The 19,763-nt window shown below is 36.1% G+C and overlaps 1 protein-coding gene across 1 annotated transcript; it reads left to right on the top strand.

The window, feature by feature from the left end:
• Nucleotides 1-299: 299 nt before the first annotated feature.
• Nucleotides 300-19,150, top strand: LOC112962166 (abnormal spindle-like microcephaly-associated protein homolog; the record flags this gene model as incomplete). The annotated part of the gene is made up of 17 exons (XM_026058105.1): nucleotides 300-518; nucleotides 1,451-1,667; nucleotides 1,758-1,903; nucleotides 1,985-2,113; nucleotides 3,405-3,599; nucleotides 4,388-9,013; nucleotides 10,479-10,628; nucleotides 10,934-11,100; nucleotides 12,519-12,678; nucleotides 13,220-13,429; nucleotides 13,946-14,095; nucleotides 15,000-15,191; nucleotides 15,616-15,808; nucleotides 16,332-16,486; nucleotides 17,472-17,648; nucleotides 18,581-18,753; nucleotides 18,833-19,150. Coding segments are annotated over 17 exons (7,365 nt in total), but the record flags the coding sequence as incomplete, so codon positions are not given.
• Between the last annotated feature and the right edge of the window lie 613 nt (nucleotides 19,151-19,763).

Here is a 19,763-nt window from a genome sequence, read left to right as displayed (position 1 = left end):
ATCCCAAAGACCATACTGCAGAACTATCAGAGATTAATAAATTGATCTATAACTTTTACACAGAAAGATGGGAATGTGAGTGTAAGTTCTTTATCTGAAGTGGTCACTGCCATCTATGCTGACAATGTGGCAGATACTATACTGCTAAGTGAGAGTAGTTTCTCCTTAAAATGCTATACCTTAAGCCTCTGTATTCAGCAGGCTTATATAGTTGCTATAATGTGTTGCATATTAGGCTGGTGGTGGTGTGAATAAAATCTTTATTTATTTATTTATTTTTCCCTTCCTCTCCCTGATAGGTGGATGTTTATCTTAATGTAGAACAGTTAAGAGAAGAAATTGATTTTTTAAAGAATGCACACAAAATAAAAACAAAATTGGATGCTCTCAAGCCTTTTTCAAATCACAGCAGAAGGCAAGACTATGACAATAGTAACTCCTCATTTCAAAGTTACAGTGAAAATGTGGAGCTGCTGATGGCTTGGGTCAATGCTGTTTGTGAATTTTACAATATCAAGGTAAATATTTTTCTGTACATTTCTGCAAAGGTATCTTTTGCTGTCATAAGAATGCTTGTTCTTTTTAGAGCAGAATTCTTAAAGTTATCAGATACGTAGTAACAGCCAATGATAACTGGTTTTAAGTGTTGCTTTGGACTTAATTTGCTCTGATTTGGAGTGACCAGCTTTCTATGAGTTTACTTGCAGCTCTCACTTTAAACAAATTTGAGTAAAAGGACATTTCCCCTCCCAGTGAAGGCCTGATGCATAAAAATGCCTTTCAAAAATACCACCTTTTTGTTTGAATATGGTGGTGTTGTGGGTCTTTTTTGTTTTTTGTTTTGTTTTGTTTTTTTCTCCTCTCATCTTAAAACTCTGTGCATAAAGCTTCCATGATTTGTGGGAACTGTGAGAATTAAACCAATGTTTGGGGCAAGGGGGATTCCTCTCCTTAGAGATGTGTTATGCTTACAAGGGACATGTTTTTGGTGGTTCCCTCTAAGAAGGGAAACCCTGTTCAGAGACTTGTCTTTGCTCAGAATACAGCCATGCCTTCTAATTTTGCTAAAGGACAAAATGGAGCACTTAAGTTCTGAACTTCTGCTCTGACTAATGGTAATTACTGCAAAGCTATCTATAGAAGTTTCTTGGGGACTTCTCTGTGGAAATATTGTTTTTTTTATTTGGTTTCTTTATTGTTTGCTGTGGAGACTTACTGTGTAGTCATTCATGTCTCTGTTTCTGGTTTCTTACAGCTGTATGTCACTGTATAATGAATGTCCAAGGAAAACACTAGTCTCAATTTTTTTTCTTTGTTTAAAAGATATTTGTGCAAGCCATACTCAATCACTTTCAATGTTACAAGATGACAAATTCTATATCCAGTTTACACCAATTACCTGGTATCAGAAATTCAAGAAACTTGTATCTTACTCTATTTTGTTAAACAGGTGGAAAATTTCACAGTGTGTTTCTCGGATGGTAGAGTATTGTGTCATTTGATTCATCATTATCATCCCTGTTATGTGCCTTTGGAATCTGTGTGCCAACGTACAACTCAAACAGTAGAATGCTCAAGAACTCATACAGTGGGACTAAACTTCTCCTCCTCCTCCTCTTCAGAGTCCGATACTTCTCTAAATGTTATGGAAGGAATGTTTGACCAAAGTGAGTTATTTGGTGTGCAGAGATTCATATTAATGATATTTCTTTTTCAACTTAACCTGATCTGACAAATATTTTCGCTTCTTTGCAAAGCTGTAACCACGTCAGTCCTATACAAGGAACTATTGGACAATGAAAGGAAAAACTTCCAGCTGATCAGTGCTGCAGTTTCTGACCTAGGTGGAATACCTGCAATGGTTCATCACTCAGACATGTCAAATACAATTCCTGATGAGAAGGTAAGATGCCCTTAGAGTTGATGTAAATGTGTCCTGTTCTCCTAGGTATTCCTTAACTTGCTGTATTCTGTGTTTATATAGGTTGTTATTACCTACCTGTCATTTCTGTGTTCGCGGCTTCTAGATCTTCGGCAAGAAACTCGAGCTGCTCGATTAATTCAGTCTGCTTGGAGGAAGTACAGGCTGAAAAAGGAACTGAAGCTCTCTCAGGTACCTTTTGCCTGTACAATATTGGTAGCTTCTACTTTGAGGAATACTAAATAAAAGAAGATAAATTCACTGTTTGGAGTGCACAGGTTTATTAGAATAATATTGGCGTTAAATAGTAGCACCTTTTTTACTTTCAAAACATACAGCCTTTTTGCTAGTGTAATCTTCTAGTAAAAATGTTTTAGTTAATGACTATTCTGGAATAATTACATTTGTTAAAGACTACTGTTCTCCAGGGTTTCTTTTTTACATTCTAATTAGAGCGCATCACTCCCTTTCCCCAAGTCAAATATTCTTAGAACAAAAAGGGAGTTGTTCGTTTTGAATTACTATTAATTACTCTTTCCACCTTAGAAACATTAAACTTCTAGGTGTGTTTAATATTTTTGCTCAGGAGCAAAACTTTGCCAAAGCATTTTGAGTTGAGTTGCATTAGTTTTGGTACTTTGTTTCTTGCTTTTCAGGTTGTTCTGCCAGATGTTGTGATGGCTTTAAAACTATGACACTGTTAAAGTGTGTCTCAGTTAGACATAGTGTGGTATGATCAACATTATTAGATGCCGGAAGAGTCTTCGGGTGAAATATTTTAGGAATCTGCTAGGCAGAAGGGGGGTGGGGTTTATGTTTGTGTAGGGTTTTTTTGTTCTCCAGGACGTTCCTTCACTGTGGATTTAGTCTTATACTGTGCATGTAGGTCTTTTGCCATGTGCACCATACTGGTAGTAAGATTCTGACAAGATTTTTTTTACATGTTCAAGAATTACATCTGTAAGTTGCTTTTTCCTTTTACCCTGATATACATCGGTTTGTTGCTACAGTCTCTGGGTTACTATAAAAGCATTGGTTGATACGTGCAAACAGAGCTGTGGGCTAGATGGGCCTGTTGGTCTCATCTGGCATGACTGTCTTTATGTTTGTATGTTCTGTTATTTAAAAGTTAAATGTAGCTGAAAAGCTAGAGTGCCCCATTAGTATGGATTAAATTAGTATGGATAAAACTGAGGCTTAAAGATGAATTCCTTAGGAGTGCTGAAGAAATTTAGTAGCAAAGGGGAAGAACAATCAAAGTGGGAAGAGGCAGATTTATAAGTAAGCTCTTTGTAAATACATGGTATTAGAGTTGAAGTAAATATTCTGTATCAGAGAAGTTCTCTTAGTAGAGTGAAAAAAAAATGTGGTATTAACAAACATAACTCTTATGGGAGATTGCTTCAGATAGTATGGGAGCTTTCACTCAAATTTTTGATGTATTAAAATAACTAACTGTTCACTGGAAATTCACTCTTTGTAGGAAAGAGACAGAGCTGCTCGGATAATTCAAAAATCTGCAATCGAGTTCTTGTCTCATCGACGCATACTTAAAAAAGAGAATGCAGCACTATTCATCCAGAAGTACTGGAGAAGATACTTAGCCAGGATGAAATTTTTAAATCTAAAAAAGGCAGAACTGGAGGAAGCCAGAAGTAAATCTGCCACAGTCATTCAGGTAATATGATATAAAGTGAGATTACACAAGGAGACCATTTGCAACCTGTGAGGTAAAGGCTTGTTCAGGGTCAGTTGTTCTGCTTGCAGCAATTGATGTCGTCTTAAAAACCTAATTCATTTTTTAATTTCCTTTTGAGATGTTTTGGTAACTTTCTCTCTTCAGAGAGAAAAGGTAATAAAACGTAGTGCTATTAAATCTATAATTGTTCTTTCTTAATGAATATTTTGTATTGGTATACCAAAAAGACTTAAACACTGGGCCTTCAACTGGTCTATGTAAGGACTGATCAGGTTGTGCTGGCTTGTCTCTTTGCAGCTGCTGAACATCACTGAAGCAGCTTTAAAAAAAATTACTTATGTTATGCTACCTGCAGTGGATGCTTTCAGAATGGCAGGAATTAGTTAATTATTAGTAGCTAGTAATTGGATAATTAATTCAGTTTCTCGTGATACCTTTCCTGCTATTACCCAGAACCAAATATTATGTTTTTAAGACCTCTCTTTGGAGTAGAGATTAAAGAATGACTGAATCATCAAATAGTTTAAGAGGAAATCTTTGTTGCCAAGATGAATTTAGCCGTGTGCCAGCATATAAGTTGCTTAAAAAAAAAAAAAAAAAAAAATCAAGTATTCAGCTTTTGGTTTTACATGGAGATCTAGACCTATGTCCCTAAGGGTTAAGTAGGAATAAAGAAATCTTAAGTCCTAGGCTGGTAGTCCTCAAAATGAGGCTTAATCTCCTAGGTGTCATAGAGAAAGTATTAAACTTGCTGTTTTTTCTTGCAGGCTTATTGGAGGAGGTACTCTGCTAGGAAGAGATATTTACAGCTAAGATACTATGCTATCTTTGTACAAGCAAGGATAAGGATGGTGATGTCTGTTGCTTCATATAAACGAATTGTTTGGGCTGCTGTTACAATTCAGAGCCATCTGCGTGCATCTAAATTGATGAAAGAAGATCGGCGAAGATATAAAATCTTAAAGTCTTCAGCACTTACTATTCAGTCTGCATTCAGAAGATGGAGAACACACAAAATTCAACAGAAAATTAAAGCTACATTAGTACTGCAGGCTTATTTCCGAAAATGGCAATCTTCAAAGCTGGCTGAAAGAAAGAGAGCTGCCCTTGTCATACAGTCTTGGTATAGGATGCACAAAGACTTGAAGCAGTATTTACATATTAAACAAAGTGTGATCAAGATTCAGGCTTGGTACAGGTGTCAGCTTGCAAGACGTATTTACCAGGAACATAGGGCACAAATAGTGACAATTCAGCGGTATTACAGAGCTTATAGGTCAGGAAAAAAGGAAAGGGAAAACTATTTGCAAAAATGTGCAGCAATAATAGTTCTCCAAGCTGCTTTTAGAGGCATGAAAGCGCGTATGCTATACAGGCAAACAAAAGCAGCTTGTGTTGTTCAGTCACTGTGGAGAATGAAACAAGAGAAACTAAGATTTCTGCGCATAAAAAAATCTGTTATTACATTGCAGTCACATGTGAGAAAATACCAACAAGTAAAGAGATACAAAGAGATTAAAAATGCTGCTTCTGTAATTCAAGCTCGTTATAGGGCATATGTCACTTCTAGAAAAGCAGCTTCCTCCTTCCAGAGGATACGTCTTGCTGCTATTGTCCTACAGTCTGCCTACAGAGGAATGCAAGCTAGAAAAGAGGCTCGCATATTAAGATCCGTGATAAAAATTCAGTCAAGTTACCGTGCTTATATTGTCCAAAAGAGATTTAAAAACTTAAAAGATGCAGCAGTGAAGATTCAAGCTTTTGTAAAGATGAGACAAGCACACAAGCATTATTGTACATTAAGGAAGGCAACGCTTTATGTCCAGCGAAGATATCGGACTCATAGATACGTTCTTCAACTTAAAGAAGATTATAGGAAATTAAAGGGAGCTTGCATAAGAATTCAAGCTGCAGTTCGAGGCTATCTTGTCAGGAAACAAATACAAAGGTGGAAGAAGACTGCAATATTTCTCCAGGCACGCTACAGAATGAGAAGAGACAGGCAACGTTATTTAAGCATTTACAGCGCTGCTGTTATCATTCAAAAGCGCTATCATGCATACCAAAGGCAGCGCTGTCAGAGGCAGGAATTCTTGCAAATCAAAAAAGCAGCTGTGTGCTTACAAGCAGCCTACAGGGGCTATAAAGTGCGCAAAACTTTTAAACTTAAATACATAGCTGCTATTAAAATTCAGACAGCTTTTAGGACTTATGCTGCGAGAATGAAATTTCAGGCAATGATTCAAGCTGCCATTGTGATTCAGAGATGGTACAGAATCTGTAAGACTGGTAACAGGCAAAGACTGAGCTTCTTAACCACTAGAGCAGCTGTGCTTTCTTTACAGGCAGCTTTTCGTGGTTGGAAAGTACGAAAACAGATTCAAAGTCAACATGTTGCTGCAACTACCTTACAGTCTGCCTTCAGAAAATTTATAGCTCAGAAAAGATTCAGACTTACCTACCATGCTGTGCTAACTATCCAGCAGCGTTACAGAGCCAGAGTTACAGGACGGAAACAACGGCAAGAATATGATGCGCTGCGTACCTGTGTAGTACGTCTCCAGGCAATATGGAGAGGGAAAACTGAGAGAAAGCAAATTCAAAAGAAGCATAATCTTGCAACAATTATTCAGTCCTATTACAGAATGCATATAAATCAACAAAAATTCAAAAAACTAAGACAAGCAACTTTAGTGATTCAGAGATACTTCAGATCTTACTGTATGAAAAAAAACCAACGTGCACTTTTTCTAAAAACAAAGACCGCTGTGCTAGTCTTGCAGTCTGCTTACCGTGGGATGACTGTGAGGAAACAGTTAAGCAAACTAAGCAAAGCGGCTACAGTTATACAAGCAGCCTTCAAATCTTACCTGGTAAAAAAGGAGTATGTAACACTCAGATCTGCAACTATTGTGATTCAAAGGCATTATCGTGCAGTTATGCATGCTAAATGTCAAAAGCAAGAATATTTGTCCTTAAAGAAAGCCACAGTCAAAATGCAAGCTATTTATAGAGGTGTAAAAGTTAGACAACAAATTCACCGTATGCATCAAGCAGCTATTTCTATTCAGGCCATGTTTAAGATGCATCGCATAAACATTAGATACCAGGCAATGAGAATGGCAGCAATTATAATTCAAAGACGATATAGAGCATTTTGTTTAGGCAAAATACAACGTAAAAAGTACTTGGAGCTAAAGAATTCTTCTATTATCCTTCAGGCTGCCTGCAGAGGCCTGAAAGTTCGACAAGGCTTAAAAACTATGCATCGCTCAGCGACAATAATACAGTCTTATTATCGAATGCACAGGCAACGAAGAGATTTCAGAAAATTGTTACTGGCAACTAGACGGATTCAGCAGTGGTTCCGTGCCTGTAAGGAACGAAATGCTCAAGTTCACAACTATATGATTGTGAAAAAGGCAACACTTCGTATCCAGGCTGCCTTCCGTGGTATGAAAACAAGAAGACTTATAAGAACTATGAGCGCATCTGCTGAGCTTATTCAAAGAAGATTTAGAACTTTTATGAAAAGAAAACATTTTATTTCCCTGAAGACAGCTGCTATTGCAACTCAGAGAAAATACCGAGCAACAAAACTAGCAAAAAATCAACGTCAAAAATACCTCTCTTTCCTTAATGCTGCTGTTATCATACAGTCTGCCTATAGAGGCTTTGTGGTAAGGAAAAAAATACAGCAGATGCATCGAGCTGCTACAGTTATCCAAGCAACATTAAGAATGCATAAAATTTATATTTCCTATCAAGCTGTCAGGCTTGCTTCAGTAATCATACAGCAGCATTATCGTGCTTACAGGAAAGGGAAGCGTGTGAGAGAAATATACTTAAAATTGTACAATTCTGTTTTAGTTCTTCAGGCTGCCTTTAGAGGAATGAAAACAAGATACTTGTTGAAGAAAAGACATGAGGCAGCACTTACAATACAGAGAAACTATCGAATGTACAAGCAGTACCACCATTACAGAAAGGTTCAGTGGGCAACCCAGCTAATACAGAAGAGGTACAGAGCCAATAACCTGAGGAATATTGCAGTACAGCATTTCTCTTCATTGAAGAAAGCAGCAATTTGTATTCAGAAGGCATTTCGAGACAGGAGGGTAAAAAAACAACATCAAGAAATGCATTGTGCTGCTATCGTTCTTCAGAAAAATTTTAAAGCATTGAGAGAACGTCAAAGGTATCTTTCTCTTAAAGCAGCTACTATTGTCTTTCAGAGGAGATACAGAGCTTTGATTTTGTCAAGACAGCATACTTGGGAGTATCTTTCTCTTTGCCGAGCAACTATTATTATACAGGCTGTGTACAGAGGTGTCAGGGTGCGGAAGTATATTAAGCATATGCATTTAGCTGCGAGGAAAATCCAGTCAGCCTACAGAATGCACAGGAATAAAAGCTCCTATCAAAATATAAGAATTGCAGCTATTGTTATACAGAATTACTATCGATCCTACGTTAAAGGAAAGAATCAACGAAAGAAATATCTGATAATTAAGAGGTCTGCTCTTGTTATTCAAGCGTCATATAGAGGCATGAAGGAACGACAGAAACTGAAAATAATGCATGTCTCGGCAACTATAATACAGTCCAGTTATCGCATGTATATACAACATAGATGCTATAAACAGTTGCACTGGGCTGTCAGAGTTATACAGCAAAGGTTCAGAGCCAAAATGGCAAAAGAAGCTGATGTAGAAAACTATGCAAAAATAAAAAAGGCTATCCTTTGTATTCAATCTGCTTTTCGTGCTAAAAAAGCTAGGCAGTTACGTAAAACCACTGTGGCTGCACGGCATGTTCAATCATTCTTACAAATGAGTGTGCAAAGGAAGCGTTTTCTCGCAAAAAAAGCAGCAGCAATAATCATCCAGTCTGTGTTCCGATGCCAAAGAACAAAGACTCGCTATAAATTGATTCGTAGTTCAACAGTTGCTATTCAGAGGTGGTACAGAGCATGTCATATGGCTCGTTTACAGCAAGCAGAATATTCTGTTCAAAGGCAAGCGATAATTATTATTCAGTCTGCCTGTCGTGGAATGAAAGCAAGAAAAATGGCAAGAGAAATACGAGCTGCAAGAAAGATTCAGTCTTTTCTTCAAATGGCTGTGCATCGTAGAAGATTTATTCAACTTAAAACAGCAGCTATTACATTACAAGCCTATTATTTAATGCGTAAAACTAAATCAGAATATGCAAGATATAAAAAAGCAGCAGTTGTCTTACAGCGATGCTACCGATCCCATTTGACTGTGAAATGCCAAAGAACAACTTACTTACAAGCCCGGAAGAATATTATCATAGTGCAGGCTAGAGTCAGGGGATTCATTGAAAAGAAGAGATTTCATAAAATTAAAGAAAGTGCAATAAAAATTCAGGTACTTGTGAATGTATAGTAGTATTTGTTAATAGATTATTGCTTACTACTCTTACAAACAGCTGTTTAAAGCCAAACATTAGAGTTGGGTCCTGTAGTATAGTGTATGGCAGGTGTATAAAGTATGGCTTGCTTCTACAGTGCACAAAAACGAATCTCCATCTTGTCTTTCCTTGCTGAGGTACTCATAAGTAACATTCCCTTTTTCTGGCTGCCTTTCCTCCCTAAGATTTTACTACTTCAAACTTGAATTCTGATACTGGTGTGTGTGTTTGTCCTTTTAACATCTTCGTCTTAACTGGCTTTCTCTTATATAATTAATAGTAGCTTAAGGAACATTTGCTTTGATTTGAATAAGGATGAAAGCTGTCTTGTTGACATGTTGAAATGAGTGGGCTCTGGTCTGGTATGGGGTACAGCGGGAAGTAAATGGTAAAAAGGGACAATGGCTGCTTGCCTTTTAAGACTCAGTTTTAGGATGACATGAGTAAGTCGATCGTGCCAGTCCTGTTAGACTTAAAAGGCCCAAATTAATTTTAGTGCCTAGCATTTGCAGAGGAATGTAGGGAAAGAAACCTCATTCTTTCTGTACAGCGTAATTTGTCCTTTGAGTGGGGCCACATGAAACTTAGAGTGAAAGTGTAGTCTTTGATTTCTCGGAGGTTCCCAGAGGTCCTCTGAGGAAGAGAAAGTACTTAAATTTGTAATTTTTTCCTTCTCTCATTGATGGAATAAAATACTAGTGCAGTTGACCAGAAGTAATGAGAATTGCTGTCCGTCTCTATATAGCAAGTTAAATATCCATCCAGTGGGAGTTCAAAGAAGCTTAGAAGAGCAGTTATGGTGAAGTGCTTTTTATATATATGTACATATAAATATATGTATGTATTTTTTTTTGAGGATAAGGGGGAGGGTGTTTCTCCCTGCTCTTTATACTTGTATGTGGTGGGAGTATATGTTTTTGATTCTGCCTTTCCTTCTGGGAAAAGCTCTGACTTCCTGAGGTCTCCTTAGTTATTTTATCCTAAGGAAAAGTGAAGGGATTTCTCTTCAGGGTATTATTAGAACATAAGACTTTTTTCCCCCCAGGTCATCAAGGAAAGGGAAATAGATAATATCTCATAACGATCTCTTGGATTACTGTTGCTATCCTATTGTTTATATGTTCTGTTTGGTAGATAAGAGAGGTGTGTATTCCTCACTTCCATTTTTTCTGGGAAGTGGCAGCTTCTTGGTCATTTTCTGAATGTATAACTGTATATATCTTGAACCATGTGAGTAGAGTATGATGATTTTGATTAAAAGAAAGAAAAAAGAATCAATTGGGAAATCAGAAGTATTTTAAAATTACTTATATTCTTGATTCTATAACAACTTAAGTAGAGCCATACTTAAAATTATGCAAGCCTCTTCCATGTACCATGCAAATGGTGAAATATTCCAAGGTTATGTCTTTATCTTTCAAGGCATTTTTCCGTGGGTCTATTCAGAGACAGCAATACCTTCGGTACAAGTCTTCTGTTGTACTGATACAGCAGCACTACAGGGCTTATCAGATGCGAAATGTTGAACAACAGAGATATCATCAAATGAAAATGGCTGCCATTAGGATTCAGGTAATTTCGATTTTTTAAAATTATTATTATTTTTCTTGTATTTATTTCTTCATGATGTAATTATTTTATTTAACTGACATCGGAGTGTGACATGTGTGGTATTTCTGTCTGCATTTCACTTGCTTTATAAAATACCTTCTAGACATGATAGGTTTAATACTGCAGAGATAGGAAGCCTAAAAACCTTTCATGCTAAAGTGATTTTTTTGCCTTTTGTTTCGTTCCATTAAACAAAAAATAGAAGCCTTGATTTGTGTGTGTGTGTGGGGGGGGGCTTCCTTTCTTTCTTTTTTTATATTCAATAGGCATCATATAGAAGATTTAAAGCCAAGCAGTTTGCTGACAAAATGAGAGCAGCACAAGTAATTCGAGCCTGGTTTCAAGGCTGCAAAGCACGAAAAGAATACGCATCTGTGGTAAAAGCTACTTGTGTTATTCAGAGTCACCTCAGAACAAAACAGCAGAGGATCTGGTAATACTGAATTGTAGTTTGCATAATATTCTCTACTTTTAAGAGCTTTTATTGTATAATTATTTAGCACTGCTTTGCACTCTGGCAAATACCTATAGATTCTCAGGTTCTGACCCTCAAGCATGAATATAACTGTGCATGAGTATAATCATGTTGATGTAGCTGGGGTTGTTTTGTGCAAGATTATTCTTATTCCTAAATATTTTCTGGACTGGAATGTACCTCAGAATCTTGTTAAATTTTGCGTATTAGGGATCTGGAAAGAGAAGGCCTTGATCTATTTTCACTTATTTTTGTTTACAGAAAGGATATTCTTGATACTGTTTAAAATTCTAGCATAAAACTAACGGGCTGAAAAGCTATTCCTTTATAATGCATAATGGAATAGTAAAGTAGTTTGTGCTTATTTGTTGGAACAGTTATATAGTAAATGCTCTACTAGATCAGACTGATGGTCCATTATCATCCAGAGCTGTCTCCTGCCTGTATCAACAAAAGATGCTGTTTAGGGAGAGTACATGAATGTGACTACTTTTTAAGGTCCTTTCTTGTGCTCCTTCAGCACCCCTCAGCGTGGTTTTTGAATTATGAATGTTAGAGGTTACATCCTTGCTTGTGCCTTTTATGGACCTGTTATCTGTCAATTTTAACGCTTTTTTACATCTGTCTACCTCCAATAATGTACTGTGGCAGCAAGTTCTAGAAGTACCCACTGTGGAAAAAAGTATTTTCTTCTATTTTAAAATCACCTTCCTGCTAGCAATGCTGGATATCCTTGTTTTAGTTTAGCAAGATTTGGTTAGTAACAGTTCCACTTTCAGCATATCTTCATGATTTTGTAAACCTTCATTGTTTCTCTTCTCCCTCTCCACCACTTCATTTCCCATCTGAAGGATCCAGTCTTTTTAGTCTTACCACCTAAGTCAACAGCTCCGTCGTCTTTGTTGTTTTAGTCATTCTTCTCTGACTTTATGACATCCTCTCTGAGGTTTAGAGACCAGAACTGCACACAACCCTCAAGAAACAGCTGCACCAAAGTTTTATATAGCAGCAAGATGATGCCTGCTGTCTTATTCTTGGAATCTTTCCTCATGATGCCCTGAGGGGATTTTGGCTGCTATTGTTGCATTGAACAGATGATAAGAAAAAAGTTTTGGGGTCTCTTCAATTTAGTGCTTTTATGTTTTGGGGTGTTTTTTTTGTTTTATTATTTTTATGTCTGAGTTGTTGGGGTCGAACTAGTGGATTTTTCTTTTTTTATTGAAATTATATATAAATATTCTGTGGATGTAATAACTCATCTATCTTGCCTCAGTTCCTGTCTCTGGAAGTTTAATGTTCCAATTAAAATTCCTTATTTTTAAAACGTAAGCGTTCTCAGTTTTTAGAAAAAAAACTAAAATGCATTTTCATGTTAGGTTTCTGAAAATGAAGGTCTGTACAATTACCATCCAAAGAAGATGGAGAGCAACCCTTACTGCAAGAACAATTCGCCATCAGTTTCTGGCAGCTAAGAAAGCTGTAGTTAAGATCCAGTTGGCATATAGGCAATACAGGACTAGAAGACTAATAAGAAAGGTATGTTTTCACTTAAACTCTGCTGTGTCATGGTTGTTATTTATTAAAGGCTTTCAATGCATTTGAGTGAGTTTTTTCAGCAATGTGCTAATGTATAGAAAAGAAGGTGGGGCCAGAACAAAGATTGTTCAAATCAAAATTGTTCTGCTTCAAGCCATTCAGTTTTCTTTTGCTTTGAACAGCTAGGTTGATTCTTGTTTTCAAACTGTTCCAATTGTTGGATTGCCCTTCTCTATACTGGTAACAAGATGAAATGTAAAAATGGTCTATTAGGTTAATTGCTTACAAAAGATTAAGTTATATTGCCAATATTTTTTAGATACTCTGGGTGAGGGAAAAGACCTTTCAAATTGTGAAAGCGCATAGTTATATAAACTAGCATTGAATGAACTTGCTTGCACTTCCCATTTTACTTTTGCTCTTTGGTAGCATCTTTTCTCGTGATGGAAAAAATTTACCAGACCTAAAATTCAAATATATATTGATTATGACAGTAATACACTAAACTAAGTATCAATGTACCCTTTAAAATCCTTTTTAGAAGCTTCAAGCTGCACGTTTGATCCAAGCAACATACAGAGGCTTTAAGGAGAGAAGGAAATTTATTCAACAAAAAGCTGCTGCTGTGATCATCCAGAAAAGTCTGAGGGCTTGGCAGGAAGGCAGGCTTCAGTTTGTAAAATACAACAAAACTAGAAGAGCTGTCATTAGACTACAAGCATTTATCCGAGGTTATTTAGTCAGAAAAAAGGTTGGTACAATTCAAATTAAAACTTTTCTCTTGATGTAAAATACCTCCAGAGCAGTATTAGCGTTAATTGTGTCTGGCAAGAAAACAAGAACCTGATTAGGTGTTGAACTCAAGTTCCTGTTGACTGCTTTGAGAATTGGGTGGGTCAGTATAGATCAGAATACAGTTTGACTCCTTTCTCACAATGCTTTAGTACTAAAATAGTTTTGTGTTGTTGTTGTTTAAGCTTCTGATATCTTCGTGACTTACTCTCAACTGATACTTCTATACATACACTCTTACAGTGCTGCTGTTCTCTGCTGTTAATGCTGTTGCTTACAGTCACTTGTCTATATTACACTTTAGGCTTCAGGCCCAGGATTGAGGCTTAGTTCTGAGCTAACAACTTCAGAGATGATTCTTCAGCCTCTAATAGTTTATCAGTGTGCTATTTTTTTTTTTTTTTTTTTGCCTAGAAGATGATTACCTCTGAGTATGAAAAATAATGATGTTCCTTGTTCTCTTTTCCTTCTACAGATTTCAGAACAGAAACAAAAGAAAAGGCTACTTTATTTTACAGTAGCTGCATATCATCATGTCTCTGCAATTAAAATTCAAAGGGCATATAGAATTCACCTTGTCTTAAAACTTGCACAAAACAAGATCTCTTCTGTTTTAATAATACAGGTTAGTCTAATTAAGAATGAATGATTGTGTAACATAGTTTAGTTTATTTTCTGTTTGCTAAGCTGTAGCACTAAGACACTGTAGTTTTTTCACATGTGAAAATGCGAAATACAGAGACTATGATTTATTAAATAATGCTGCTTATTCCCAGCTATGCATAGTAGATTTAGAGTGGATCTTAGCAGGCTCTGGAAGCTTAAGCATTTTAAAGCTGAGAGCGAATGTGAGAGTTTGTGCTCCCTTTAGACCCTCAGGGTGGCTAAAGGAATCCAAGTGTTGTCTCAGCCTACTTCTTTACATCCTACTGGATGGTAGGAAAGATTGGACATGACAAAGCTCATGAGATGAAGAGCCAGGGATTTGTTTGGATGTTTTCTAATCTGTCAGTGGTACTGGAATCTGCTTAAGTCAGCGTCTTTAATGTAAACATGTGATACTTAATCTAGGAAGCTGTGGCAAACTTTGCCCACCTCCTCCAAATACAAATCTGTCATCTCTCCCTATTAGTTGTATCTTCCCCTTAAAGCAACAATGAATGGGTGGAAGAGGTCTTTGCCCAGATTTGGCATACAGTACCCTGTTTCGCCTCTTTCTGTATAGAGGGGAAGAAAGGAAGCAGGGAAGTGAGAGAAGTGGGGTGGTGGCTCTTCTTAAGAGGTAAATGAGAGAGGAAAAAGACCCAAATATTTCCCCAACTCATGTTGCAGTCTTGCCTTTCAGCTACCCCTGGGCCAGAGCTGTATCATGGTTGTTATTTGAGAATTAGTGATGTTTAGCACCTGTATCTGTCAAAACTCATGTTAAAATTGTTTTTCAGCTTTTATCAATACTTGTTTAGGATGGGAAATGGGAATTAAAGAAAGTCTTAAATAAATAAATAGCAACCTACTTTAATTTTAAACAGAGATGGTTCAGAGCAAAAGTACAACGAAAAAGATTTCAAAGAGATTATCAAAGAATCATTCAATTACAACGAATGATTCGAGTCTGGCTAAATCGCAGAAGTGATGCAGCAACCATTATTCAACGATATGTACGAAGGTTCCTTGTCCGCAGACGTAGCAGAAAATTTGCAGTTGGAATAATTAAGTTCCAGGTAAATACTTCTTGTAAGAGAGATGCAATTTTCTTGCATTTTCTCTCTTATGGGTTTTGGGGGAGAGGAAAAATGTTTACTTTTGTCAGTGAATGTTATCAGTTGTATTACAATCTAAGTCAGCCTTATTTTTAGACATCAAAGCTAAATGCCAACAAATCATGAAGTAATAGTAAGCAGATACTGTTTGAGGTGGTTTATGGGGGAGCATGGGGCCATGTATATGCTTGCATGCTTGTTTTGGTCTTTTGTCCTGAAAATCCAATATTTCGAAGGTTAAACACTGAATTTGATTATTGACTAATTAGTTTAAAATGAATAATTGGACTTGTGTAAAACCAGTTCTTACCTCTAATGGAAATTCTACTATACTGTCACTTATGCTCACAATTTTTTTTCTCTTTGTGAAATTCCTTTTCTGTAGGCGTTGTGGAGAGGATATTCTTGGAGAAAGAGTAATGACACAGCAAAAACTAAAGCTTTAAGACGAAGTTTGGAAAGGGCTAATGAAAAGAGCAGAGAAGAAAACAAATTATGTAACAGAACTGCAATTGCCATTGAATATCTTCTAAAATATAAACATCTTTCTTATATTCTTGCAGCATTAAAGCATCTAGGTCAGTATTTCATTTTATTATAACTAATAGTTTTCCAGGATGACAGAGGTTGGAACTTCTCAGCTGAAAAGGATTCATAATGCCTTTCTGTGTGATTGTGAAATGTGAATGGGCTGGAGAGTATAAAATATATATGAATTTTTTTCCAGACTAATATCAGATTATTGATTAAAAACAATATTTAAAAAGTTATGCAGAACAAGGTAGTCCTGCTTGATTGATCCGATTTCCTGGCCTGCCTAGTTCTAGATAATGTTATTTTATACATAAAAGACAGCTATCTACATATCATGAATTTCTTAATTTTCTGACAGTATAGGTTGTCTGTGGATTGTTTTGTCTAGTTAAATTTTAGTCTGGAATATTAAGGTGATCAGTTTAGAAATACTTGCTTAAATCAATAATTACTGGTTTTACTTCTTTACCAGGTCTACTTAAAAATAAGAGAAAGCCCTATTATTTGGAAAATAAATTGCTTAGGCCTCACAATTTTCTTTATATATATATTTTTTAATTATTATAGAGGTGGTTACCAGACTGTCCCCCCTCTGCTGTGAAAATATGGCCCAGAGCAGAGCAATCTTCACTATTTTTGTTCTGATACGAAGTTGCAACCGGAGTGTTCCATGCATGGATGTGATCAGATATTCAATTCAAGTTCTACTTAATGTTTCAAAGGTAATTTCAATATCTTGCTTCTGCAGATTTATAAGCCGTAGACTACTTGATTTATTGAAGTTCTTATTTATCCACAGAATTTCTGAATGAATTTGAAGCAACAAAACTAATAGTTTTGAAGAACAAAATTCTGAGCTTGAACCAAGTTGTTTTGAAACCAGATATTTACTTTAGGAAAATTAACTTCATAATTACTACAGTTGGTAAAAGAAAATTATTTCATAGGCATTAACTAACGAATTTTACTTCCAAATTGATTTTATTGAAGGATATCCCAAGTACTGAGTGGAACTGTTTTGTGTGGAAATGGAAACTGTAGTGGATAGGATAAGCTATGAAGTTTTCTGAGGTGGAAACTTAAATGTTGCAGAACACAGGCTGCTTTTCAAAATTCATGTCATAGGATACTTCTTCATATTTATACTTTTTAATTTCTTCCAAATTGATTATTTTCAAAAATAATTAAAGTACTGAAGCAGCTTTAGGTATCAACTATGGATTGATTGTATTAGAGTTTTTAGTTTGAAACTTAAAATATTTGCTAAATGTAGTGTTTTATTTTATATCCATCTTATTGTTCGATTTTTTTTTTTTCCTGAAATTGTCTTTCTGACTAAACTTATGCTAAAGAATGACTGCTGTTTTAAATGTAAAATCAGATTCTGTAGAGTTTTAAATGGGAAGGAAAAGCACAAAGGGTAGCTTTTTGTTTCTGAAAGCTTTCATGAACGAAGTGGTAACCTAATCAGTTAAATAAGACGATATGACATGTATGTCTGTTAACAGTTTCATGGTATTGATCTTCAATTTACCATCAAGTAACCTGTCTCAACAATGTAACACACGAGTGATTTTTAATCACTTGGATGTCAGACAAACTACAAAATTAGTCAAAGGGCAATTATGGATTTTGTTTTTTCCTCTAATTTGAAATGTAATTTTAAGATCTGTCTATAGAACCTGTTTTGTCTCTCTGGTATGACAGTATGAAAGAACGACTCAAGCAGTTTATGAAGTCGAAAATTCTGTAGATACATTACTGGACCTACTGCAAATGTACAGAGGGAAAGCTGGGGACAAAATTTCTGAGAAAGGAGGAAGTATTTTCACAAAGACCTGTTGTTTGTTGGCCATCCTTTCAAAGGACTCAAAGAGAGCTTTGGTGAGACTTAAATAGTTTTGTTTTAATAGTTTGTTTTAACGATCGTTTGGTTTTCTTCTTGCATGTTTGGGTTTTTTTCTCCCTCTCTACTAATACCCATTACAGCTGTAATCTTGACTGTGACTAAACTGATGCAAAATGCATTTCCAAGATGGGGAAAACACTCGTTATTTTGTTTCGTATGCCCTGGTCACCCAGAGCTGTTCAGTGGCATTTGGGTTCTGAACCTGCAATCCTTGCAAGATTCTGATCTTGCAATCCTTACCTTTCACAGATTTTGAAGATGAATTTCTACCAATTACTTACATTAGCTACATTTTTTTTTTTGTTGTTGCTGATTAATTAACCTTTTTCCACTTCTAAAAGTTTACCTTTGCTGCTCAGAAAAAGTTAAGATTTTTATTTTTTAATTAAAAAAAAAAAAAAAGACAGTAAAACTGTTGGTAACATCATGTTGACGTATCCTATTGTAATATAGACATAGCCTGCTTTGGAAAGAAATTTCCTTTGTGTGGTAGGGTTTTTTTGCTGCTGAGCAGTACAGTTATGCACTCACCTCTGACTAGTGTCTTAATCTTTCATTACTATGAAGGTAGCTACAGCTGCTAATTTGTGTCTCTGTACTGTTCATTGGAGACGTATGCTGATGACATAACATGCTAAAATTGGTCCTAACGAGAAGTTATTAAAATCTGGCTTGCAAGAGCTTCTTGAGTTTTCTGAAATCCCAAATAGTGTACCAGTTGCTGATAGCATTAGACTGCTGGCTGATAGTAAGTGTGTTGGCTTTAAAATGGTTTCACTGTATTTGTGAGTAGAAGCTCAGCTTAAATTATGAGCATTCAGTTTTCATTGAATAAAATAGGTTTCTTTTTGTTAAGTTGCTTTTAAGTTAGTAGTATTGACTGAGTATTATTTTCACCTCCTCTCAGGAAATTCGAAGCATACCAAGAACAGTTACTTGCATTCAAAGCCTCTATAAACTTACAGCTCGTAAACACAAAATGGATGCTGAAAGAACACTTGTGAAACAGAAAACAAACACTTGCATTAGTGGAACTTCCTTTGTTCCAATAACTCCTGTAAGAACAAAAACAGTTTCAAGGTAAGAGCTTGAAAATTAGTCTGCTGTTTTTGCTATGGCAATATACTGTTTTAATGACAAACCATTGATATTTCCACAGAATCAAACCAGACTGGGTTTTGAGGAAAGATAATATGCAAGAAATTGTGGATCCTCTGCAAGCAATTCTGATGGTGATGGATACACTTGGTATTGCCTGCTACTGAAATGTAAATTATGTATATGAAAATGCATTTTTATAGTATGTATGTAGCAGACAGTTAAATGATTTGGAGAGAAAACAAATAAGTGTCAAAAGGTATCCTGGAAAATGTTTTTTCAAATTGCAATTAATTTTTTGTAACTTTTTTTATACTGTATACAGCTTTTGAAATCTTGTTTTGTACTACTGCTAAAAGCAATTGTACAATAAAAGCATAAAGCCTTGGAAATCTCATTAGTGCACTGATATACTGTTATTACACAACTGTAATCTTACAGATGGCATGGTATTCCTCACTGATTAAATATTGTTGAGTTCCATTAAATATAATAATTTATGTGGGCCAGCTGTTATGCTGATTTGCCTGATCTGGAAAGGTATAGGTAGGAGGGAGAGTCTGCTGATTTCAAAACTGGCTAGGGCTTTGGGGGACTTGAGTTTACTTTCTAGCAAGCTAGAGGGATCCTGCGTGACATTAGGGAAAATGGTAACTTTTTTTTTTTTTTTTTTTTTTGTAATAAACAATGATGGAACAAAGGGATGTTATACAAGAGAATCTAGAAAGTTGAATCTCTGGCCTGTATATTTTACAGGTGGCAACTTGTGAGGGCTTTCTTCCTGTCCAGTCAGCAATACAAAAAAGCATGGTGTTCACAGCATCTGCCTGAAGTTCTGTTCTTTTGTGCCTTGGAACTGCATTTTCCTAGAGCAAGTCCAAGAAAGCCAGAAGAGTAAAACGATAGCCACTCACTCCCAAATTTGGAAATTTTTCTTCCCAAGGGTGGAGCACGTTGCTAAGTCAACATGCTTCAGCCATCAAACAGTTAGT

This window comes from Apteryx rowi, unplaced genomic scaffold (genome assembly GCF_003343035.1).
Source record: "Apteryx rowi isolate R43461 unplaced genomic scaffold, aptRow1 scaffold_1428, whole genome shotgun sequence".
In the NCBI taxonomy this organism is placed as follows: Eukaryota; Metazoa; Chordata; class Aves; order Apterygiformes; family Apterygidae; genus Apteryx; species Apteryx rowi.
Note: the sequence above shows the minus strand (reverse complement) of the source record. Positions and strands in the feature narration are given on the sequence as shown.